Here is a 27,013-nt window from a genome sequence, read left to right as displayed (position 1 = left end):
AGTCATAAAGCCTACCACTCCATTAACAGTCATAAAGCCTACCACTCCATTAACAGTCATAAAGCCTACCACTCCATTAACAGTCATAAAGCCTACCACTCCATTAACAGTCATAAAGCCTACCACTCCATTAACAGTCATAAAGCCTACCACTCCATTAACAGTCATAAAGCCTACCACTCCATTAACAGTCATAAACCACTCCATTAACCTACCACTCCATTAACAGTCATAAAGCCTACCACTCCATTAACAGTCATAAAGCCTACCACTCCATTAACAGTCATAAAGCCTACCACTCCATTAACAGTCATAAAGCCTACCACTCCATTAACAGTCATAAAGCCTACCACTCCATTAACAGTCATAAAGCCTACCACTCCATTAACAGTCATAAAGCCTACCACTCATTAACAGTCATAAAGCTCCATTAACAGTCATAAAGCCTACCACTCCATTAACAGTCATAAAGCCTACCACTCCATTAACAGTCATAAAGCCTACCACTCCATTAACAGTCATAAAGCCTACCACTCCATTAACAGTCATAAAGCCTACCACTCCATTAACAGTCATAAAGCCTACCACTCCATTAACAGTCATAAAGCCTACCACTCCATTAACAGTCATAAAGCCTACCACTCCATTAACAGTCATAAAGCCTACCACTCCATTAACAGTCATAAAGCCTACCACTCCATTAACAGTCATAAAGCCTACCACTCCATTAACAGTCATAAAGCCTACCACTCCATTAACAGTCATAAAGCCTACCACTCCATTAACAGTCATAAAGCCTACCACTCCATTAACAGTCATAAAGCCTACCACTCCATTAACAGTCAAAGCCTACCACTCCATTAACAGTCATAAAGCCTACCACTCCATTAACAGTCATAAAGCCTACCACTCCATTAACAGTCATAAAGCCTACCACTCCATTAACAGTCATAAAGCCTACCACTCCATTAACAGTCATAAAGCCTACCACTCCATTAACAGTCATAAAGCCTACCACTCCATTAACAGTCATAAAGTCTACCACTCCATTAACAGTCATAAAGCTACCACTCCATTAACAGTCATAAAGCCTACCACTCCATTAACAGTCATAAAGCCTACCACTCCATTAACAGTCATAAAGCCTACCACTCCATTAACAGTGACCCTCTATATAGTCTTTGGTATAGATTGAGCTCTAACAATGGGTCATGGAAAAGGTCTGTTGAATTGAATACTGTAGTGGTGTGAGAAAGGAAACACAAGCTTCCTCTCTGGTTCCATTCCCCCAATAGTAACTGGGTCATTATTGGATTGTGGTGGTAATGCTGTCCCTGGACGTTGGCACCATGAAAAGACTAATAATGCATTACAATACTATGCTGACATATGGGATGGTTTTAAGAAGGTCGCACCATGGATTGTTTAGATCATTCATTTTGTATTTCAGGACATTAGGTATAAACATGATTAAAAATGATTTGATAAAATACAGAATTTGGCCTTTACTACTATATATATCCCATAGAAACACATTGAATGAGACATTCATTACATTACTAATGGTGAAAACTGATCAACATGTCATCAATATCTGATACATTTAGTATTTTATTAGGATCCCCAGCGGCTTCTCTTCCTGGGGTCAAACAGGAAACACTAAAAATACATAATATACATACAAGCTCTACATTTATCATTAAACAAAAGTTGTTTAGCAATATAAAATAATCTACCCAAACTAATGCTGAAAACTGATCATCACACCATCTTCATCTGATATACACTGAGTACAAAACATCAGGAACACCTTCCTAATAGAGTTGCACCCCCCTTTGTCCTCAGAACAGTCTCCAATCGTCAGGACATGGACTGTCCAAGGTGTTGTGTGCGGTTCACAGGGAAGCTGGTCCATGTTGACTCCAATGCTTCACACAATTGTGTCAAGTTGGCTGGGAGTGGATCTACTCTGAATAGCTCATTCCATCTCCTCCCACAGATGCACAATTACAGTGAATTCAGTGAGCTGTTCTTGGAACCATTCCCTGTCAAGCCATGTGGCATAATACTGCTGAAGAAATCTATTTGCAGATGGATACACTGCTGCCATGAAGGGAGGCACCTGATTGGCAATGATGTTTAGATATCCTGTGGTATTCAAACATTGCTCAACTTTTATCAAGTCCCCCCCAATGTGTGGCCTGAAAACACACCCCAACCATCACACCACCAGCCTGCAATGCTGACACAAGTCATGGATGCAGGCAGTGTAAAGTATTTAAGTAAAAATTATTTAAATAACTACTTTAGTAGTATCTGTACTGGACTACTTATATTTGACAACTTATTTCACTACATTCCTAAAGAAAATAATGCACGTTTTACTCCCTGACACCCAAATGTGCTTGTTACATTTTTTTTAATGATAAGCAGGACAGAAAATGGTCCAATTCACACACTTATCAAGACAACATCCCTGGTCATCCCCACTGCCTCTGATCTGGCAGACTCACTAAACACAAATGCTTCGTTTGTAAATTATGTCTGAATGTTGGAGTCTGCCCCTGGCTATCCGTAATATAAAAAACAACACAGTTGTACAGTCTGGTTTGCTTAATTTAAGGATTTTGAAATTATTCACACTTTTACTTTTGATTCTTAAGTATATTTACAACCAAATACTTTTAGACTTTTACTCAAGTAGTATTTTACTGAGTAACTCACTTTCACGTGAGTAATTTTCTATTAAGGTTTCATTACTTTCACTCAGTCTGACAGTTAGGTACTTTTTCCACCACTGGATGTATGTCCTCGTGGTTTCCTCCATACCCCAGTCCTCCCATCAGCATGAAACAGCAGGAACAGGGATTCATCAGACCAGGCAACAGTTTTACAATTTTCAGTGTCCAGTGTTTTCATTCCTTAGCCCACCTGGGTTCACCTGGTCAGTCTGTCATGGAAAGAGCAGGTGTTCTTAATGTTTTTTGTTTGTTTTTGTTTTTTACAATAGAGCGTTCTACACTTCATTTGATCCAATTCAACGTTGCCAATTATTTAATGACATGAGAATGAAGTGGAGTGTCTAATCTTAGCTGGTCTGAGAGAGCTGATGAGGCTTCTCTCCTTTATGTATACATTGGTGTCTTTTTAAATGGCCCAATCTGTAGAATCTCTTCTCACAGTCAGTGCAGTGATAAGGCTTCAGTCAAGTGTGTATCCGGTGGTGTGTCTTTACATTGCCCAATCGGGAGAAACTCGCCCCACAATCAGAGCAGGATTAAGGCTTCTCTCCTGTGTGTATACGTTCATGTCTTTTTAAGTTGTCCAGTTTAGAGAAACTCTTTCCACAGTCAGAGCAGGAGTAAGGCTTCTCTCCTGTATGTATACGTTCATGTCTTTTTAAGTTGTCCAGTTGAGAGAAACTCTTTCCACAGTCAGAGCAGGAATAAGGCTTCACTCCTGTATGTATACGTTCATGTGTTTTTAAGTGGCCCAGTTGAGAGAAGCTCTTTCCGCAGTCAGAGCAGGAGTAAGGCTTCACTCCTGTATGTATACGTTCATGTGTTTTTAAGTCCCCCAGTTGAGAGAAGCTCTTTCCACAGTCAGAGCAGGAGTAAGGCTTCTCTCCTGTGTGTGTTCTCTGGTGAACTTTTTGCTCAGTTGATGTTTTGAAGCATTTTTCACAGTCAGAGCAGGAGTAAGGCTTCTCTCCTGTATGTATACGTTCATGTGTTTTTAAGTCGCCCATTTGAGAGAAACTCTTTCCACAGTCAGAGCAGGAGTAAGGCTTTTCTCCTGTGTGATTTCTTTGGTGAACTTTTAGAGCAGTTGATCTTTTGAAGCATTTTTCACAGTCAGAGCAGGAGTAAGGCTTCTCTCCTGTATGTATACGTTCATGTGTTTTTAAGTCGCCCAGTTGAGAGAAACTCGCCCCACAGTCAGAGCAGGAGTAAGGCTTCTCTCCTGTGTGTATACGTTCATGTCTTTTTAAGGTGCCCAGTTGAGAGAAACTCGCCCCACAGTCAGAGCAGGAATAAGGCTTCTCTCCTCTGTGCACTCTCTGATGAACTGTCAGAGCCCTTGATGTTGTGACTCTCTTCCCACAGTCAGTACAGGAATACAGATTCTCTCCTGTGTGTATTTTTACATGTAATTTTAGCTTGGATGGAATTGAAAAATTCTCCTCACAATGTGGACAGTGGTGAGACCTCTTAGCTCTGTGAGCTTCCTGCTGTTGTTCTCTGGATGTCGAGAATGTCTCAACATGGTGTCCTGTGTGAACAACATCAGAAGAACCAGTCAGTTGTGTGATATACACTACAGGTCAAAAGTTTTAGAACACATACTCATTCAATGGTTTGATGAACAGAACAAAGTACAGAGATCCTTGATGAAAACCTGTTCCAGAATACTCAGTACCACAGACTGGGGAGAAAGATCACCTTGTCTACTTCACTTCTTTAGTCTACTCTCTGATCACTCCAGATAGCCCAGTTAATAAAACTAATGCTGGCAATACTGGTGTCAAACCATGCAAGTCTCAGTAGCATGAAATAACATCTACCTTCTCATTGAAACAGTTCATCATGAAACAGTTCTACTGCAACTTTTCATACACAGTGGGAAGTTGGAATGAACAACAAACTTAGTTAGATAGAACCTGCTCTTACCATGAGAAACAGATTTCCCAATCTTCTCCTCCTCTTCTTCATCTTTAATGTTGACATTCAGCTCCAGTGTTTGACTGCAGTCTTCCAGCTTCACTGATGCCATCTCTGGATCCTGCAGAGCAAACTGGGCTCCACTGTCACAATCAGGACCCAGTGACTGTAGGTTTGGACTCAGTGTGGAAGGAGAGAGGAGGGCTGGGTTTGTCCTCACTGTTGATGTTACCGGCCTCAGACTTAATTCCAGTTGTCCTGTAAGAACATTGAGAAACAGACACAGAAAGTTATTATTTATTTATAGTTATTATTATTATTATTATTATTATAATATTGTTGTGACAGTTCTGGCACTTTATTCTCAATAAAATATATTATATTTCTCTTCTTGTTAAATGATCTATTTCAGTGCTTGACTTGGACTGAAATAGGTGCTGGTAATCATTTTTAGGTGCAGGAGCTCCACAATACTGTTAATATACTTTCCAAGTTAAGCACTGATCTCATTTCAATAGATCAGGTAGATAAGCATTTAGAACAAAACATGAATTCATTACAATTAGACAAAGTACCTGTTTTAATTAGTCTACACAACGTAAGTGCACTTAACCTATATTTCCCGAATTCGCATAAATGACTAAAAATCATTTAGTACAAGGTTGCAGTATGTTTTAGGCAGCACTATGTACTATTTTCCTGAATAACCTTGTCTTCGCTGTATTAGTCGAATCAAAAACCAATAGTATTTCCATTCACATCATAGTAACATTTATAGATAAATATAGAAACAACTGAATGTGTCTGAATATTAGTACACATGTAGAAAACTGATAATCATTACATTCTGCTTCAGAACTGTAGTGTGACCGTGAAATTGCCTCTCTGGACCAGCACTGAATTCTGTTGAAGCAGAGTGGGTGCCACCATTTTACCAGCTTGTGAATTTGACACAAAACCAATAACATGCTAAACAAACTCAGATATCTCAAATAAATAGATTCTTGAGGAAATGATGTACATCCATTCAGACAAACCCAAAGTATCTAACGTTAGCTATGTGACTTGTAAAATAGTTTATCACGTTCTTCACTCACTTTGACACAACACATCAAACCTTTACCAAACGTGATAATACCTAAATAGGTTTGTTACCTAGCATGGTATGACATGTTCTTTTGATATTAGAACGTTTAAACGTGCTATTACATACCTGTAGTAATAAATAGAAACGGACACAAAAGTTTATCTTCTTGACATCACAGTTCTGGTTCTTTCTTTATTCTGAAGAATGTTGTGTACCCAGAACTTCCTGTTCCCCCACTACCACACTGCAGCCACAGGTAGAATATATATATAGGTCTCTAGCTATGTAGCTTGTAAAATAGTTATCATGTTCTTCACTTGGTTTGACACAAAAATAACACATGAAACCTTTAACAAATGTGATAATACCTTGTTACCTAGCATGGTATGACATGTTTTGATATTAGGAAGTTTAAACCTGCTACTACATACCTGTAGTAATACATATAAATGGACACAAGGGTTATCTACTTAACATGACAGTTCTGGAGATAAATATTTATATTTATTATGAAGAATGGTGTGTACCTGCCCCGAACTTCCTGTTCCCCCACGACCACAGTGCAGCCACAGATAGAACAATGAGACAGATATTTCACCGGATGTATAAATGGGAAGCATCTGCTTAGTGTTTCCACTCACTATCAAATATGGTAGTGAGAGGAAGCCCACTGGCCGGCAGTGGGAGAAGATGGAACGAGATGGATTTTGGTCGACATTCTGCAAATGTTCTAATCGATGAAACATCTGATCTTAGTACAGTTTTCTGTTCCCCAAACTAAAATCAGTTGTGAACAGAGTGGACCAAATTTTGTAGACTTCACCCTTTGCAAAAGTTATGATTATTATTTTTTTTAAAGACGTTGAGAAGGAACGAAAAAGTAGTTTAATAATAATAGGCGTTCATTCATATGCAGATATGCTAGATGTGGATCTCATTTTAGTGTTCTCTGCCCACTTGACTTATCTTTCCCATTGAGCAGTGTTGTCATCTTGGTTTGGATAATTTACATTTACATTTAAGTCTTTAGCACGCTCTTATCCAGAGACTTGTAAAATAGTGAATTCACCTTCTTCACATCCAGTGGAACAGCCACTTTAAATGTGCATCTAAATCATTAAGGGGGAGGGGGGTGAGAAGGACCTATCCTAGGTATGAAGAGGTGTTTCTTGTCTCCGGATATTGACTCCGTTTGGTGTGATTTGTTCCACCATTGTAATAAAGAGCCGGAACAGTTTTGACTGGGATACTTGGAATGGCCCTACCCTGTTATATGAGAAGGGAAGTGCTTAATTTCAGTTGGATCCTCCAGCACCTGTCACTTTTTTTGTATTTCGTTCTGGAACCCATTTGCCAGAATCAGGTAGCCACCTCTTGTGGCATGAAAAATTATTTCCACTGTTAGCAAAGTAAACATCCCAATTAAAGGAATCAGAGTAATTACATTTGGACAAGCTGTCGTACACGTCGTTCCAGACCATCCCAAACATGTTCAAAGGGTGACATGTCTGGTGAGTATGCAGGCCATGGAAGAACTGGGACATTTTCAATTGTGTACAGAGTCTTGCGACATGGGGCTGCGCATTGTCATGATGAAACATGAGGTGATGGCGGAGGATGAATGGCAGGACAATGGGCCTCAGGATCTTATCATGGTTTCTCTGTGCATTCAAATTGCCATTGTTAAATTCAATTGTGTTTGTTGTCTGTAGCTTATGCCTGCCCATACCATAACCCCGATATCAACACAGGGCACACTGTTCACAACATTGATATCAGCAAACTGCATGCCCACACAACTCCATACTGGTGGTCTGCAGTCGTGAGGCTGGTTGGGCATACTGCCACATTTTCTAAAACAACATTGAAGGCGGCTTATGGTAGAGAAATTAATATTACGTTCTCTGGCAACAGTAGTCCTTGCGGTCTTGGAGGCCCAAAAATGTCTCAGCTGCAGATATGAGGTCCAGATTCTTGGACTTCTTGTGCAGTACAATTAATAACTGTGGCGATAAATACTAAAAACATCCACCTTCACAGTAAGTGTATCCAGATCACTTGATTGACATACAACATTTACAACTAGTTGCGGTGCATCCACCTCCATATCTGCATCAGAACTGTGGTCTTTTGCCCCGATAACTCTCGTCACCACCTCCACATCTATTCCACCTCCACATAAGAGATTTGCTGTCAGCCCTGATCCTTGACACCTCAATCACTTTCACCCTAACAGGGCACTCTGGGAATTCGAGAATATGACCCCCATCACAGTTGCAAAATGATACATTCACATACTTTCAATAACATATTCCTAGCCTGATACCACAACACAGGGTATTTGGCTTGTAGCTACTGATGGATTCTGGGTATTAACTCCTGACCTTGGGATAGGGTTAATTATAAGATATCCTATTGAAATATTGAGAGCTTACACCAGAAGTAAATGGTTATCTGTAGGGGAAGGTATATAGTGTGTGCAATTAAGCTTGGAATGTGCTGAGTGCAGGGAAAGCAATCACGTGTCAGGTATTGATAAGGAGAGAGAGCCATGGATTAGTGATGAAGGGGGTTAAAGGTCAGGTCACTTTTTTTCCCACCAGGTATAGGCTAGTTGAGAACAAGTTCTCATTTACAACTGCGACCTGTTCAAGATAAAGCAAAGCAGTGTGACACAGACAACAACACAGAGTTACACATGAAATAAACATACAAGCCAATTACACAATAAGTCAATGACACAGTAGAAAAAAAGAAAGTCTATATACAGTGTGTGCAAAAGGCATGAGGAGGTTGGCAATAAATAGGCCATATTAGTGAATAATTACAATTTAGCAGATTAACACTGGAGTGATAAATGTAGAGATACTGGTGTGCAAAAGAGCAGAAAAGTAAATAAAATAAAAACAGTATGGGGATGAGGTAGGTAGATTGGGTGGGCTATTTACAGATGGACTATGTACAGCTGCAGCGATCGGTTAGCTGCTCAGATAGCAGATGTTTAAAGTTGGTGAGGGAAATATAAGTCTCCAACTTCAGTGATTTTTGCAATTCGTTCAAGTCACTGGCAGCAGAGAACTGTGAAACCCCACCTCTTTAAGAATACCTAGGATAGGATAAAGTAATCCTTCTCACCCCCCCCCCCCCTTAAATGATTTAGATGCACTATTGTAAAGTGGCTGTTCCACTGGATGTCATAAGGTGAATTCACCAATTTGTAAGTCGCTCTGGATAAGAGCGTCTGCCAAATGACCTAAATGTAAATGTAAATGTAACTGTAAGGAAAGGCGGCCAAAGGAGGTGATGTCTTTGGGGATGATCAGTGAGATATACCTGCTGGAACGTGTGCTACGGGTGGGTGTTGTTATCGTGACCAGTGAGTTGAGATAAGGCGGAGCTTTACCTAGCATAGACTTATAGATGACCTGGAGCCAGTGGGTCTGGCGACGAATATGTAGCGAGGGCCAGCCGACTAGAGCATACAGGTTGCAGTGGTGGGTGGATTAAGGTGATTTGGTAACAAAACGGATGGCACTGTGATAGACTGCATCCAGTTTGCTGAGTAGAGTATTGGAAGCTATTTTGTAGATGACATCGTCAAAGTCGAGGATCGGTAGGATAGTCAGTTTTACTAGGGTAAGTTTGGAGGCGTGAGTGAAGGAGGCTTTGTTGTGAAATAGAAAGCCGACTCCAGATTTGATTTTAGATTGGTGATGTTTAATATGAGTCTGGAAGGAGAGTTTACGGTCTAGCCAGACACCTAGGTATTTATAGTTGTCCACATATTCTAGGTCAGAAGTGTGGCTAAAAGGGCAGCGAACGGTTGGAGAGCATGAATTTGGTTTTACTAGTGTTTAAGAGCAGTTGGAGGCCACGGAAGGAAGGTTATATGGCATTGAAGCTCGTTTGGAGGTTAGTTAGCACAGTGTCCAAGGAAGGGCCAGAAGTATACAGAATGGTGTCGTCTGCGTAGAGGTGGATCAGGAAATCTCCCGCAGCAAGAGCGACATCATTGATATATACAGAGAAAAGAGTCGGCCCGAGAATTGAACCCTGTGGTACCCCCATAGAGACTGCCAGAAGTCCGGACAACAGGCCCTCCGATTTGACACACTGAACTATATCTGAGAAGTAGTTGGTGAACCAGGCGAGGCAGTCATTAGAGAAACCAAGGCTATTGAGTCTGCCGATAAGAATACATTAAGGGAGAAAGACACGTTTATGGCTGTATCACTTTGTATCTTAACTGCTAGGCAGAAAACTGTTTGTTCAGATGTGTAGGAGGAGACTCAGCCTAGGAGAAAGGGTTAAATATCAGTGCTTGTGTGAGCAATGTCTTTCTCAAATGCAGCTATATTGATCCGCTGAGAAGAATAAACTTGGTTTGAGCTTTTTTAGAGTCCGTTGAGTTTTTACTCTGAGAATTAGAACCTAACAATACTAAGTAACAAAATGGTCCATACATATATAGTGTTAACGTAGTATATATAACATGATACCTTAATAAACAAAGAAAGTATCAAAGATCAGAAATGAACAGCCTGTGGAGAAACAGCGATACCATTGAATAATGTGCTACGTTACCCAGAGGCCCTTTGCACATGATGTTAGGCTTGCATGTGAGTGTCAATCATTTTAGTCCAAGGATATGATCGAAAGGCCTCAATCATTCTTAAAATGGAAGAAGTTTGGAACCACCAATAATCTTTCTAGAGCTGGCCAAACAGAGATCGGGGGAGAAGGGCCTTGGTCAGGGAGGTGACTGGGGGACTAATCAGGATAGAGTGGAAAGATGAAAGGAGCAAAATACAGAGAGATCCTTGATGAAAACCTGCTCCAGAGTGCTCAGGAACTCTGACTGGGGCGAAGGTTCACCTTCCAACAGGACAACGACCCTAAGCACACAACCAAGACGACGTAGGAGTGGCTTCAGGACAAGTCTCTGAATGTCCTTGAGTGGCTCAGCCAGAGCCCAGACTTGAACATCTCTGGAGACCAGAAAATAGCTGTGCGGCAACACTCCCCATCTAACCTGACAGAGCTTGAGAGGATCTGCAGAGAATAAATGGGAGAAACTCCCCAAATACGGGTGTGCCAAGCTTGTAGCGTCATACACAAGAGGACTCGAGGCTGTAATCACTGCCAAAAGGTGCTTCAACAAAGTACTGAGTAAAGGGTCTGAATACTTATGTAAATGTTTTTGTTTTGTTTTGTCAAATTTCTAAAAACCTGTGTTTGCTTTGTCATTATGGGGTATTGTGATGTCATTATGGGGTATTGTGATGTCATTATGGGGTATTGTGATGTCATTATGGGGTATTGTGTGTAGATTGACAAGGGAAAAAAACATTTCATCTATTTCATAATACGGCTGTAATGTAACAAAATGTGGGGGTCTGAAAAAATGCAGTCAAGCAAGGTTGCTCCCCCTCTCTAAGGAGTGTTTTCCTCTCATTCTGAAGCTGGATAAATACCCAACAAAATGTGAAAGTTAGACCAATTTCCCTTCTGAACTCCGACTCAAGAATTAGTGGCCTTAGGTCTGAATACTTTCACAATGCAAAGCTGATTTTCAAATGCTGGGTATGGAATTGGTCAAGAGACTCCAATTGAAAATGTGAGCCACAGGTTCAGTAATAATACCGGCTGCTATCTTTAAGGAGGTCGGAGTCCAGGTTCTCTGGACCTGCAGACTTTTTAGTGTCTATGGCCTTTAGTGCTTTATAGACATCAGTATAAGAAACAGGCTCAAAGTTAAAATGGTTCCCATGAGGGCCTATATCATAGTTGACTGTAACAGAGCTGACATTAGAGGCCTGGGCCCCACCATTATCAACAACTGAACTAGCATATATGAAGTGCTTGTTAAAACCCCTACAATATGGGCTTCATCTTTCACTTCATTAGAATCCATCATTAAATGGTCAGGAAGGTCAGAGGATACATTAGAACCTGACACTGATTTGATTCGCTTCCAGAACTTGGTAGGGGTGTTTAGGTTCTCGGTGACTACATTTAAATAGTTATCTGATTTGGACTTCCTGATCAAACCTGTGCAATTGTTTCTTAGCGCTCTGAGGAGGTCCAGTCAACAGGAGCATTTGTATGTCTAGTTTGAGCCCAAGATATATTTCTCTTTCTAATTAATTGTGCCAAGTTATCTGAAAACCAGGGTGTGTCCCTTCCACTGATTCTACATTTCTTCACAGGGGCAGGCTTATCACAAATGGACACACATTTCATATAAAAATAGTCCCAGACAGTGTCAACATCGGGAATCAGACTTACTCTGTCAATATTATTATTATATATTATGGTACAGATCATGTAAGAACGCTTGCTCATCAAACTGTCTAAAATGTATTTTCTAAATATAACGGGGTTTGGCTTTGGTCATTTTTGTATTTCTAACACAAGCAATTGCACAGTGATCACTGACATCATTACAGAATATCCCAGTTGATGTGTGTTTGTGAGAGGTATTCGTTAGAATAATGTCCAATAGAGTTGATTTGTTAGGTGCTCTGGGATTCCATCTGGTTGGGAACATTAATTAAATGAGCGAGATCCAGGGAGTCACACAGTTCTTTAAAACAGTCTGATACAGATGTACGCATGTCACAGTTGAAATCTCCCAGAAGAATGAATTCAGAGTCATTTAACTTGAGCAGAACATCAGAAAGAGAGTTTAGCACGTCTCCCGAAGCCGAGGCCGGTCTGTAGCAGCCGAGGGCGGACTGTAGCAGCCGAGGGCGGTCTGTAGCAGCCGAGGGCGGTCTGTAGCAGCCGAGGGCGGTCTGTAGCAGCCGAGGACGGTCTGTAGCAGCCGAGGGCGGTCTGTAGCAGCCGAGGCCGGTCTGTAGCAGCCGAGGCCGGTCTGTAGCAGCTGACTACAGTGATGTGAGAGTCCTTGTATACTTTCACTTTAACCGCAAGCAATTCAAAATGTTTGGCTTGGTAATCGAGAGAATTCCAGAGGTGTTAAACTCAGATTTAACATAAATTCAATCCCCTCCTCCTTTACTCATCCGATCAGCTCTAAAAACCATGTACCCATCAATAGAAATCCAGTTATTTGACACAGATTTCTTTAGCCAAGTTTCTGATCAAACCATTATGTCAGCATTTGTTGTTTTGGCCTGTATTCTAATCATGTCTATTTTTGGAAATAACATTAACATGCAAGAGGACAAAACCGTCTCTGTTTTTAAAATCCTAGGGAGTCGGTAGAGATTGCATGGTATCTACCGACCCAGGGTTTGGTCGCACATTACCAGAGAAACAATAAAAGCATAACAATATATCTCAGTTGCCCAATGCGTGAGGACTTGGCTGAGCCAGCACCATTGTCAATAAAACAAACAGTCTTTTGACACAGGAAAAAAAGTAAATCAATAGTTTGACATTTTGGAAGTATGCCATCAAGTGTAGGTCCAGTTGCGTTTGAGTGGTACAAATGCAGAGAGAGACCAAGTTCCTGGTGGTATTGACATGATGGTCTCGTCGGAGTGTTTGCAAATTGTAGGGCATAAGGTGAAGATAATTCACTGACCCATTGATCATCCAGCCTATTTAATCCAGAATGGCATTGAGTAAAGAGCAGGCACAGTAACAGCTACATAATGCCGGATTTTAGAGGTATTTCAGCACAGGTGTGCAACAACCAGTAGACTGTTGTGCAGAACGTAGATGTTCCCACGGCCCAAGGTGCATCAGGTTTTCCAATCTGATCCGCTTCTCCGCTCCTAACCTTCAGTGTGACCAGCGCTGGCAAGGCCTCACGCAGACAGACGTGTGACCAGCTAACCTTCAGTGTGACCAGCGCTGGTAGTAGCCTTGCACCTTGCAGACAGCTCCTAACCTTCAGTGTGGCCACGCAGACAGACCCTTGCACGCAGACAGACGACCCTCCTAACCTTCAGTGTGACCAGCGCTGGCGTAGCAGGCCTTGCACGCAGACAGACCTTGCACGCAGACAGACGCTCCTAACCTTCAGTGGTCACCAGTGGTCACCAGCGACAGACCCTCCTAACCTTCAGTGGTCACCAGCGCTGGCGTAGTAACAGGCCTTGCACGCAGACAGACCCTCCTGACTCGGCAAGTTCCAACTCCAGAAAGGTGTCGGAAAAGAATAAAGACCTCTCAATCCGAAATCTTTGTACAAGTATATTTCGTAAAATAGAGACTGAGATCTAAAAATAAATAATGTGTTATATACAGCATCCACCTTCACATCAAAAGTATTTGCTTCTGTAAACAGGATCATTAAAACATAACTCTTAAAACTCTGATTTCAAAGATCACATACAAACAGACAGACTGATTGGCTACCATCTTGGATTTGTAAATGTAATTAATAACTTAATAAAGTTAAAAAATAAAACCAAATCTTCCATCCTTTTCCTCAACAAGCAAGATACTGAATCCAGTTGTACAGCATCTATTTGTGAATACAGAACATGGTTTCACGTATCTAGGTATTAAAATCACACCAGAAATTAGCTCCTTGAACTCAACATATTATGAACCAACGGTGCCGAGTATAACATAATCCATCAACAGATGAACATTACTGCTTGTATCTACTATTGGTAGAATAAATATCATTAACATTAATATTCTGCCCAAATTCCTTCATCTATTTCAATCAATTCCTCTGGCTACACCAACTTTAGACCTGAAAGATACCCGGAGCAACAGAAAACCAAGGCTTAGACTTCCTCTTCTTTATCTGGCCTATGACAGAGGGGGGTTGCAACATCCAAACCTACAGTGGTATTACTGGACTGCACAAATTAGGGCTGCAATGTTTTGGTTCTCCAGGAAACAATACCTACCCTGGCTGCACATGGAAATGATATTCACAAAAGGCTTAACTTTGGATGGTTAGAGCGTTGGGTCAGTAACCAAAAGGTTGCTAGATTGAATCCCCGAGCTGAGAAGGTAAAACATGTCGTTCTGCCCCTGAACAAGGCAGTTAACCCACTATTACTAGACCAGTTAACCCACTATTACTAGGCCATCATTGAAAATAAGAATTTGCTCTGACTTGCCTAGTTAAATAAAGGTTAAATAAAATAAAAACAACTCTGCTCCCTTTAAGAAACTAAAGAAGAATACTATTAATCCCTTTGTTAAAAACACCAACTATATGCCACAAAGTACAGCAATATCTGGGCGAATCCCCTGTATTATCCAGTTTTACACCCATTTGGTGTAATGACAATTTCACACCTGGTAAAACTGACTAGGGGTTTAAATAATGGGCAAGAAAAGGTATTGTTAAAGTAATGGCCTGGTTTAAAGAAACAACGACAGGTGTTGTTAAAGTAATGGACTGGTTTAAAGAATTGACAAGGACATGTATTGTTAAAGTAACGGACTGGTTTAAAGAATTGACAAGGACAGGTATTGTTAAAGTAATTGCCTAAGGTATTTATGTTTGTAATTTTTAATAAATGTGCAAACATTTCTAAAAACCTGTGTTTGCTTTGTCATTATGGGGTAGTCTGTGCAGATTAAATGACAAAACTTTTTGTCATTTAATCAATTTTAGAATAAGGCTGTAACGTAACAAAATGTGGAAAAAGTCAAGGGGTCTGAATACTTTCCGAATGCACTATATGCATACATATGAGTAGGCTGGTACTGTATGTATTCACATAAGTAGGCTGTGGAAAACAAAGGGGGGATAAAACTATTGAAAGCTAAAAAGGGGGGAAAAAGTCATGAAAATTATGAGTCATATCATCCTCCACTCACTATCACAAGGGTTAGTAACTACAGACTCATTTCATATCATCCTCCTCTCACTATCACAAGGGTTAGTAACTACACAGACTCATTTCATATCATCCTCCACTCACTATCACAAGGGTTATTAACTACACAGACTCATTTCATATCATCCTCCTCACTATCACTATCAGGGTTAGAAACTACACAGACTCATTTCATATCATCCTCCTCTCACTATCACAAGGGTTAGAAACTACACAGACTCATTTCATATCATCCTCCACTCACTATCACAAGGGTTAGTAACTACACATTCATTTCATATCATCCTCCTCTCACTATCACAAGGGTTATTAACTACACAGACTCATTTCATATCATCCTCCACTCACTATCACAAGGGTTAGAAACTACACAGACTCATTTCATATCATCCTCCACTCACTATCACAAGGGTTAGTAAACTACACAGACTCATTTCATATCATCCTCCACTCACTATCACAAGGGTTAGTAACTACACAGACTCATTTCATATCATCCTCCACTCACTATCACAAGGGTTAGTAACTACACAGACTCATTTCATATCATCCTCCTCTCACTATCACAAGGGTTAGAAACTACAGACTCATTTCATATCATCCTCCTCTCACTATCACAAGGGTTAGAAACTACACGGACTCATTTCATATCATCCTCCACTCACTATCACAAGGGTTAGTAACTACACAGACTCATTTCATATCATCCTCCACTCACTATCACAAGGGTTAGTAACTACAGAGACTCATTTCATATCATCCTCCACTCACTATCACAAGGGTTAGTAACTACACAGACTCATTTCATATCATCCTCCACTCACTATCACAAGGGTTAGTAACTACACAGACTCATTTCATATCATCCTCCACTCACTATCACAAGGGTTAGTAACTACACATTCATTTCATATCATCCTCCACTCACTATCACAAGGGTTAGTAACTACACAGCCATATCATATCATCCTCCACTCACTATCACAAGGGTTAGTAACTACACAGACTCATTTCATATCATCCTCCACTCACTATCACAAGGGTTAGTAACTACACATTCATTTCATATCATCCTCCACTCACTATCACAAGGGTTAGTAACTACAGACTCATTTCATATCATCCTCCACTCACTATCACAAGGGTTAGTAACTACACAGACTCATTTCATATCATCCTCCACTCACTATCACAAGGGTTAGTAACTACAGACTCAATTCATATCATCCTCCACTCACTATCACAAGGGTTAGAAACTACACACACTAATTTCATATCATCCTCCACTCACTATCACAAGGGTTAGTAACTACACAGACTCAGTTCATACCATCCTCCACTCACTATCACAAGGGTTATTAACTACAGACTCATTTCATATCATCCTCCACTCACTATCACAAGGATTATAAACTACAGACTCATTTCATATCATCCTCCACTCACTATCACAAGGGTTAGTAACTACAGACTCAATTCATATCATCCTCCACTCACTATCACAAGGGTTAGAAACTACACACACTAATTTCATATCATCCTCCACTCACTATCACAAGGGTTAGTAACTACACAGACTCATTTCATATCATCCTCCACTCACTATCACAAGGGTTAGTAACTACACAGACTCAGTTCATACCATCCTCCACTCACTATCACAAGGGTTAGTAACTACACAGACTCATTTCATATCATCCTCCACTCACTATCACAAGGGTTAGTAACTACACAGACTCAGTTCATACCATCCTCCACTCACTATCACAAGGGTTAGTAACTACACAGACTCATTTCATATCATCCTCCACTCACTATCACAAGGGTTAGAAACTACAGACTCAATTCATATCATCCTCCACTCACTATCACAAGGATTAGAAACTACAGACTCATTTCATATCATCCTCCACTCACTATCACAAGGGTTAGTAACTACACTACTCATCAACTACTCATTTCATAGAACCCTAAAACACTGCCAGTTTGTCTACTTCACTTCTTCAGTCTACACTCTGATCACTCCAGATAGCCCAGTGTTTAAAACAAATGCTGGCAATACTGGTGTCAAACCATGCAAGTCTCAGTAGCATGAAATAAAAGTAATCTTTCAATTGAAACAGTTCTACTGCAACTTTTCATGCACAGCGGGAAGTTGGAATGAACACAAACTTAATTAGAAAAAACCTGTGCTTACTAAGAGAAACCGATTTCTCCTCTTCTTCATCTTTAATGTTGACATTCAGCTCCAGTGTTTGACTGCAGTCTTCCAGCTTCACTGATGCCATCTCTGGATCCTGCAGAGCAAACTGGGCTCCACTGTCACAATCAGAACCCAGTGACTGTAGGTTTGGACTCAGTGTGGAAGGAGAGAGGCAGGCTGGGTTTGTCCTCACTGTTGATGTAAGTCGCTCTGGATAAGAGCGTCTGCTAAATGACTTAAATGTAAATGTAAATGTAAATGTTGATGTTACCGGTCTCAGACTTAAATCGGAGTCGGCCTGTAGTAATAAAGAGAAAAGGACACAAAAGTTATTGTCTTGGCAGTTCTGTCACATTCATATTCTCTAAAAATATTTTTTAAAGTCAATTATGTAATTACAATAGATCAGGTAGCTAAGCATTGACAACAAACAAAACATTCTCATTAGACAAAGTACATACTTTAAATTACACAACACAACACAAGTGCACGTAACCATAACATGCCATTTATAAAAAAAGAGAACGTCTCCTTTAAGCAGTACTTCAGTGTTTTTACTTAGTTACTTTACACCACTACCAATTGTATTTCCCGTTCCACCATAGTAACAATTATAGATAAAGATTGAAACAACTGAATGTGTCTCAATATTAGTACACATGTAGAAACTGATGATCATTACATTCAGCTTCAAAACAGTTATGCCTGCACTGCTACCCCATTCAGTCTCTCACTCATGCACCTGCACTGCTACCCTATTCAGAGACGCTAACTGCTTTAGTACACCTGCACTGCTACCCCATTCAGAGACGCTAACTGCTTTAGTACACCTGCACTGCTACCCCATTCAGAGACGCTAACTGCTTTAGTACATCTGCACTGCTACCCCATTCAGAGACGCTAACTGCTTTAGTACACCTGCACTGCTACCCCATTCAGAGACGCTAACTGCTTTAGTACACCTGCACTGCTACCCCATTCAGAGACACTAACTGCTTTAGTACACCTGCACTGCTACCCCATTCAGAGACGCTAACTGCTTTAGTACACCTGCACTGCTACCCCATTCAGAGACACTAACTGCTTTAGTACACCTGCACTGCTACCCCATTCAGAGACACTAACTGCTTTAGTACACCTGCACTGCTACCCTATTCAGAGACACTAACTGCTTTAGTACACCTGCACTGCTACCCCATTCAGAGATGCTAACTGCTTTAGTACACCTGCGCTGCTACCCCATCCTATTCACTGCCAGATTCTACAGTGATGCTGTCTGGAAAGCTGCTAGGAAGAACGCCTTCCTTCAGAGCCATGGTCTGCGTTTCACCGAGCATCTCAGCCCGGAGGACATAGAAAGAAGGAACAAGTTGTGGCCAACGATCAAGAAAGCACGAAGTGAGGGGAAGGCTGCTTACTTCGTCAGAGGGCGATGCTTCATCAACGGTTCAGAAATCCATATTCCTCCCTAAATTCTCACCAGAAGGAACAGGTTGATGGTTTCAGCCATGATATTCTCATTTTCCTTATGTTGTTTACCTAACAAGCATCAGGTGACTATATTTTTTTTAGGAATACTCAGGTACTTCAATTTATTAGTTTGTTCGTGTATCACCAGAATACCTATTTTGTTTACAAACTTACAAAGAAGATTGAAAGCTGAATTTATGTTTTATGTATACAGTAACTAAGATACTGTTTTAAAGAGCATACAGGTCTGCTCTGACTGTACTGGTTATTGTTCTATTTAATTATTAATACTTATTTCCCCAAAAATGTCTTAGGAACGTGTAAAGCATTTTTTATTAAATTATTTTATGATCAGTTTTCATATGCAATTAAAATAGTAGGTAACCTTTTATTTAAATTATTATTTTGCATTTTATTTCTCAGAATAGTTCCTGAATTACACTAAAGTGGGTTTTTCGTCTCTCTTACTACAAGAACCCTTGGTTTGGTCTTGAACATAATTTTCAGTTGAGTGGAATTTCAAAACCGGATAATGTCTAGCTCAAAGGTTATGGAATAAGCTATTTTCACTTTAAATTGACTTAAAATGGTGCAGATCTCGGTTCCTTATTGTTTACGTTCACTGCTCCTACATCTTTGACTCATCCTACTACAGTTTATACCATTGTTGTTTTGTCTTTGTCTATAGTTTCTCTTAATGTTAGGGGGTTACGAAACAATGTGAATAATAAGGCCTTATTTTTATTAGCTAAACAATTTCGAACCGATTTTTGCTTTTTTTGAAGAGTCTCACTCAATTTCGGCTGATGGCAACTTCTGGAGGTCACAGTGGGGTAACGATATTTGGCTTTCCCATGGATCTGAACGCTCCACTGGTGTCACTAAAATGAAAAATACCTTTGGTGGTAATATTCTACACTGTGACCCCTTTGGTCACTTTATTTGTCTTGTGATCAGTTACAATGTCATTACGCTCATTACTGGAAACTTCTCCGGATACAACACCAAACATGAGAATGATCAGTTACAATGACATTATTACGCTCATTACTGTAAACTTCTACGGGTATAACACCAAACATGAGAATGATGAGTTGCTTGAATCTATAGAGAAGCATATCCTTCATTGGTTATCTAAATTTCCCAATTCGTTATTATTGATAGGAGGGAACTTTAACATTACTATAGATAATTCAACTGATAGATGGCCCCCAGGTAGGCCAACCAATCAGAATTTGGGTTTAATACTTTTTATGGAAAAGTTTGATCTTACTGATATATGGAGAGAGAGGTTTCCGACCACAGATCATTCACATGGAGTAACAAAACAGGTTCCAGACAATCCAGAATAGATTTTTGGCTTATATCCAAATGTATTGATAGTGAGTGTGTTACTACAAATATTTGTACTCCTCCCCTCACAGACCATAGGGCCATTTACATTGATATCAAAATATTTACCCCTGATACTAACCTGGGTAGAGCATCCTACTGGAAGCTAAATAGCTCATTATTAAATAATGATATAGTCAAATTTGAGGTTTAAAGATCTGCTCTCACACTTTTGGGAAAGGGCTTGTGAAGAAAAATCTTATTGCAAGAACTGGGAGCTCTTTAAATTTGAGGTGTCCAAATGCCTTAGAAAATAAGGTAGTAATCTTGCTAAAACCAGAAGAGCTGAGAAGCAAAAGGTGATCATTAACTTCCTTTTCTCGGAGGTCCCCAGACGGACTCTCAGGGGAGGAGAAGATGGAACTAATTGAGTACAAAATAAACTGGATAATATATATATATATATAGATATAAAATATAAAATATATATAGATATAAAATATATATAAAATACATATCATTAAATGCAGACAGATTGCGCACCGCCATTTTACCAGCACGTGGGACTTTTATATTTTTACACAAAGCCAATAACATCTCAAATACATTGTACGTGTATCATTCAAATGTAATTTAATAAAGAGTCAAAAAGAAAAATCGAGCAACGTGACGTTTATCACGTTTTTCACCCACTCGGTTTGACACATAAATAACACACACAACCTTTACCAAACGTGGTAATACCTTGACGGATGTGTTACCTAGCATGTTATGACGTGGTCTTTCTACATTAAAAAGTTGTTGCTATTACATACCTGTAATAATGGACCCAATAGTTATTGTCTTCACAGCACAGTTCTAGCGCTTCCTTTATCTGAAGAATGGAGCGCGCTTCCCCGGAACTACTTCTTCCTCTGCTTTGGAGTTTAACAGCGGTTGGAATCGAATATGTAGCATTACCGCCCCCAACTGGACTATAAAATAAACCCATTACACTTTATGATACAAAATGGCCAACCGCAATGAAGCATACAGTATATCACTCAAATCAAATCAAATTGTATTTGTCACATGCTCCGAATACAACCTTACCGTGAAAGGCATACTTATAGACCTTTAACCAACAATGCAGTTCAAGAAATAGAGTTGAGAAAATATTTTCTAAATAAACTAAAGTATTATTATTTTTTAAAGAAACACAATAAGATTACATAACATTTAATGACTACTGACTTTTGATATATATACACTACTGTTAAAAAGTTTGGGGTCACTTAGAAATGTCCTTGTTTTTAAAAGAGAAGCGCATGTTTTGTCCATTAAAATAACAAAAAAATTATAGAAATACAGTGTAGACATTGTTAATGTTGGAAATGACTATTGTAGCTGGAAATGTCTGATTTTTAATGGAATATCTACATAGGCGAACAGAGGCCCATTATCAGCAACCATCACTCCTGTGTTCCAATGGAACATTGTGTTAGCTAATCCAAGTTTATCATTTTAAAAGGCTAATTGATCATTTTTCAATTATGTTAGCACAGCTGAAAACTGTTGTTCTGATTAAAGAAGCAATAAAACTGGACTTCTTTAGACTAGTTGAGTATTTGGAGCATGAGCATTTGTGGATTCAATTACAGGCTCAAATGGTCAGAAACAAATGACTATCTTCTGAAACTCGTCAGTCTATTCTTGTTCTGAGAAATGAAGGCTATTCCATGCGAGAAATTGCCAAGAAACGGAAGATCTCGTACAACGCTGTGTACTACTCCCGTCACAGAACAGCGCAAACTGGCTCTAACCAGAATAGAAAGAGGAGTGTGAGGCCCCAGTGCACAAATGAGCAAGAGGACAAGTACATTAGAGGGCCTCAACATCAACAGTGAGGAGGCGACTCCGGGATGCTGGCCATCTAAGCAGAGTTCCTCTGTCCAGTGTCTGTGTTCTTTTGCCCATCTTTCATTTTTATTGGCCAGTCTGAGATATGGCTTTTTCTTTGCAACTCTATCTAGAAGGCCAGCATCCCGGAGTCGCCTATCATATCGCCTATCATATATGCAATACAGTCATTGGCTTGCGGCCATACCAGCTGAAATAACTAGTGCTTGGATGGTACGCTGGGAATACCAGGTGCAGTAAGCTTTTTTGTCCAGCAGGGTGTACTCGTGTACTATTTAATCAGGGAGCAACCGTCTTTATGTATCACAGTTTCTCTCAATCGCCAACAAGCAAAACAGAGTCAGCAAGACACAACTTTTGCAAAACAGTAAATGCTTTTCAAAAATGTAGTTGTCTTTTTAAAACATAAAAACATTAATTAAAAAATATATTATACAGTCAAAATTGCAAATACATTAATCAAAAGAAAATGACTGCCTGTAAAAAGCTGGAAGAACAACTATCAAAAGGTGCAGAAATATGGGCAATTACTCTCCTTTTATGCATATTTTACCAAACAATTTCAAACACAAAAACATTAAATAATAAAATAAGCACATTGTGCATGATTCATTCATGGTGTAAGTAAGGACTTGGTGGACAGTATGTTCTTTAGGTTAGGTTCTACTTTATGTATTTCTCTTCCTGGTGCTGGTAAGGGCACAGATGACAGACAGGTAGGATTCCCGTTGAAATGGTTTAATAACGCTGAAGATGTACAGGCACAGAACAGCACCGGGTACGTAGTATGGATGGGCTGAGGAACTTAGTGGTCTGGCAACTTGCCTCAAAGTCTGTGTGTGTCTGCAAATAAAGAAATACACTAGTGAATAACTGAATACAATCTCCAATTCACATCTCTTATAAACAACATGCATGGCTAGAACATGACTATGGTGACGTAATGCTGTACAGGACCATACAGCTCAATACAACGTGACTGTGACTGCACTCATTTGAGATCAAAGGGTGCCGCCGCACGTTTTCTACAAAGCACAGCACCATCATCTTCAGTACAGAGCTACGACAGCACAATGAACCTGAATACAATGTAATACCAATATATACCCATATGCACCATACCCGTATACAATTACAGGGCATATACTTCACTTCTCTCCAGCTGATCTTCTCTGAGCTGGAGATCACCCAGCATGCTCTGCACCACTTCACCGGTGGGCGGAGCTACAGCTCTGATAAGATTTACTAACATTACTGATATGATTAACTTCAAATAATTCCTAGCCTTTTGTACAGTCATTCTTTTCAAAGAGATAGCGAACAGCAAGGAGCTACAACAAAAACACGACGCCACTCACCAGATGATCATTTGTAAACAAAGTTTAAAAGTTAATCTTGAAAAGGGTGATGCTAACAAGTTAGCAACAACATCCACCTTGAAGTTGATAACAGCTGCTGCAGCTGCCATTGTCACACTACTACCACAACACAAGCTAACTAAAGTTACTAGAGTTAATGTGGGAAAACTACTGCTTGCCCCACTGATTATTTTGTCCTGTCACTCTAAAATTCTGCTCTAATACATTTGAATAGCAGAGGCCATCTGTTCAATTTCTGAAGGCCTAGCCAATCAAGTATGGTTAACACAGCATAACATCAGTGGGTGGATCAACAGTGATGAGTGTAACATCAGTGGGTGGATCAACAGTGATGGGTGTAACATCTGCACTCCATTATTGGTTAGACCAGCCATAGCCAGGTACATGCTGGTCAGCTTAATGTTTACATAGCAGGTTAAGAGGAACTAACCGAGCAGGTTGGGATAATTAACGTAGCAGGTTAAGATAATTCACGTGGCCGGTTAAGATAATGAAGTTAAGGTTAGGAAAATGGTTAGGATAATTAACGTGGCAGGTTAGGATGATGAGGTTAAGGTTAGGAAAAGGGTCAGGGTTTTGCTTAGCTAAAATGCTACAGTCGTCAAACAGAAAATGTTCAACAATCATATCAGCCACACAAAACGGTCTTGAGTGGCAACAAATCTTCTCAATTCGCTAATTCACTTTCCAAACACTCACTTCTGTTGATCCTCCCACTTCTGTCAACAGGCCCACTTTCAGACACACTCTATTTTTGCTGTTACCCATGACTCTAGCCAATGGCTGGCTGAGCTAGCTAGATTTTTCTACCCAGAGACCACCAAAGAATATCCTGATTGGATATGCTTTTCTCTTAATAACCCTTCTCTTTCCAACAACAACTGAAGAGATGAAATCAGAAAATTATTACAATTATTGTAAAGTCGAAATATAAATTAAAACGATCGTAATTAAAATGACATTTTATTTTAAAAAATGTATATACATTTTTATCAAGCCATTAGCCTTCTCTGAAGGCCCTCATGGTTCCCCACTGCTTGGATCTAGATGATATCATCCTGACAGAAAATCTAGACTAGGGCAAGTCAGACTATTTTAAACCATATCTGAAAAAAACGAATTTAGTTACTACAGTTTAAAAGTGAAATTTATTCTAGGATTAGGCTTAATCTATGTCCACAGAGCTGCAGGATAGAGTTTACTAGATGAATGAAGTGACGATCCATTCAGACCAGCCTTACTGATTGAACTTTCATAACTACATTAGTGCAGTCGGAAGTTCTTCATGGATGTGTAATGTCATTAGCAATAGACGGGGTCATTCTTTATGTAGGTTTAATTTATGAATAGCATATAGAACCTGGTTTTACCAATGTTCTCTTCTCTCCTCTTCTTCATCTTTAATTTTGACATTCAGCTCCAGTGTTTGACTGCAGTCTTCCAGCTTCACTGATGTCATCTCTGGATCCTGCAGTGCAAACTGGGCTCCACTGTCACAATCAGGACCCAGTGACTGTAGGACCCTAACCCTGACTGCAGGAATTTGCACCAGAGCTGTTACCAGATAATTTAAATGTTAATTTCTTTACCACAAGCCTCCTCCAAGTTGTTTTAGAGAATTTGGCAGTATGCCCAAAGCGTCTCAATTGCAGACCACCTGTATGGGTGTTGTGTGGGGAGCGGTTTGCTGATGTCAATGTTGTCAACAAAGCACTCCATGGTAGCATAGCGTTAGGGTATGGCGGATAACGAACACAATTGCATTTTATCATGGTAATTTGAATGCACAGAGATACCATAACAAGATCCCGAGGCCCATTGTCCTGCCAATCATCTCCCACAATGCTGAAGGACCTGTACACAATTCCTGGAAGCTGCAAATGTCCCAATTTTTCCATGCCTGCATACTCACGAGACATGTCACCCATTGAGCCTGTTTGGGGTGGTCTGGATCGACGTGTACCACAGCTTGTTCCAGTTCCCGCTAATATATAGGAACTTCGCACAGCAATTGAAGAGGAGTCCCAGCTAGCAATGAGGAATCGGCCCAGAAGCGGCCCTCTTCCAGGGACCGGTGTTGTGCCAAAAATCTGGCAGTGTGGAGATTTTCGGTACAATACAGTCATCGAACTACCAGCTGGAGTAACGCAGTAACCCAGTGTCTAAGACACTCTACTTCACTGTAGTAACCCAGTGTCTTAGACCGCTGCGCCAATCGGGACAGTCCATCCGAAAAGTTTTTAATGCTTATCAATTGCCTTGCACAAAGTATCAAAATACTAAAAATACAACTTAAAAAGAACTCTTAAATAATTTAATTTAAATTGTTTCTGTGATCAAAAAATACTATGATAAAATATGGACAAATAAAATAATAATGAAGTGTAAATTACATAAAGCAGCCCGTGTAATCATCTGGCAGATAGTAGCCCCAGTCGGTCTGAGACCCAAGTAATATATTTGGGCCCGGTAACTCGGTAATACTGCCTAAGGCGGCCCAGACTCGGCCGAGTCTGACTCTCAGCCGGAATCGGCACAGATCCACTGGGATGTGACAACATTCTACAGGCCACAATTAACGCTATGCAAAATATATGTGTCCCGGAGGCAGCGACCCCTTCTCATGTGATGGGTTTAGGTCATCCCAAGGATCCCGGAATGCACGGACGATGTTAGTGGGGGAACAGGAAGTTCCGGACAGAAGCGCACCATTATTCAGTGTAAAGAAAGCGCCAGAACGGTGCAGTCAATCAGATATTTTTTTGTCCTTTTCTATTTATTACTACAGGTATGTAATAACACGTTTAAACATTCTAATATCGAAAGAACATGTCGTACCATTTTTGGTAATACATCCGTTAAGGTATTATCACGTTGGGTAAAGGTGTGATGTGTTATTTTTATGTCAAGCCAAGTGAAGAACGTGATAATGTTAACAATTTTACAAGTTACATAGTTAGAGCCTTTGGTGTTTGTCTGAGTGGATCTACATCGTTTTCCTAATGTCATTTCACAAATAATATATTTACTTGAGATGTCTGAATTCGTTTTACAATTTATTAGTTTTGTGTAAAATTCACGAGCTGGTAAAATGGCGGCGCCACTCGGTCTGCATCAACAGACTTCAGTCCAGGCAGAGTGGATGCAGCAGAGAGACCATTTCACGGTTGCACTACTATTTTAAAGCTTAATGTAATGAG

At 40.1% G+C, this 27,013-nt stretch overlaps 1 protein-coding gene across 1 annotated transcript; it reads right to left on the bottom strand.

Moving 5' to 3' along the window:
- Positions 1-1,070: 1,070 nt before the first annotated feature.
- Positions 1,071-21,410, bottom strand: LOC135530011 (zinc finger protein 501-like). Its single transcript, XM_064958400.1, has 5 exons — positions 21,351-21,410; positions 19,152-19,201; positions 17,728-18,031; positions 4,671-4,919; positions 1,071-4,272 (listed from the first exon to the last, which is right to left on the bottom strand). Exons 3-5 carry the CDS (start codon positions 17,816-17,818, stop codon positions 3,278-3,280), a joined length of 1,335 nt encoding a protein of 444 aa, XP_064814472.1. The 5' UTR covers positions 17,819-18,031; positions 19,152-19,201; positions 21,351-21,410; the 3' UTR covers positions 1,071-3,277.
- Positions 21,411-27,013: the final 5,603 nt, after the last annotated feature.

Source organism: Oncorhynchus masou, unplaced genomic scaffold (genome assembly GCF_036934945.1).
Source record: "Oncorhynchus masou masou isolate Uvic2021 unplaced genomic scaffold, UVic_Omas_1.1 unplaced_scaffold_1234, whole genome shotgun sequence".
NCBI classification, from domain to species: domain Eukaryota; kingdom Metazoa; phylum Chordata; class Actinopteri; order Salmoniformes; family Salmonidae; genus Oncorhynchus; species Oncorhynchus masou.
Note: the sequence above shows the minus strand (reverse complement) of the source record. Positions and strands in the feature narration are given on the sequence as shown.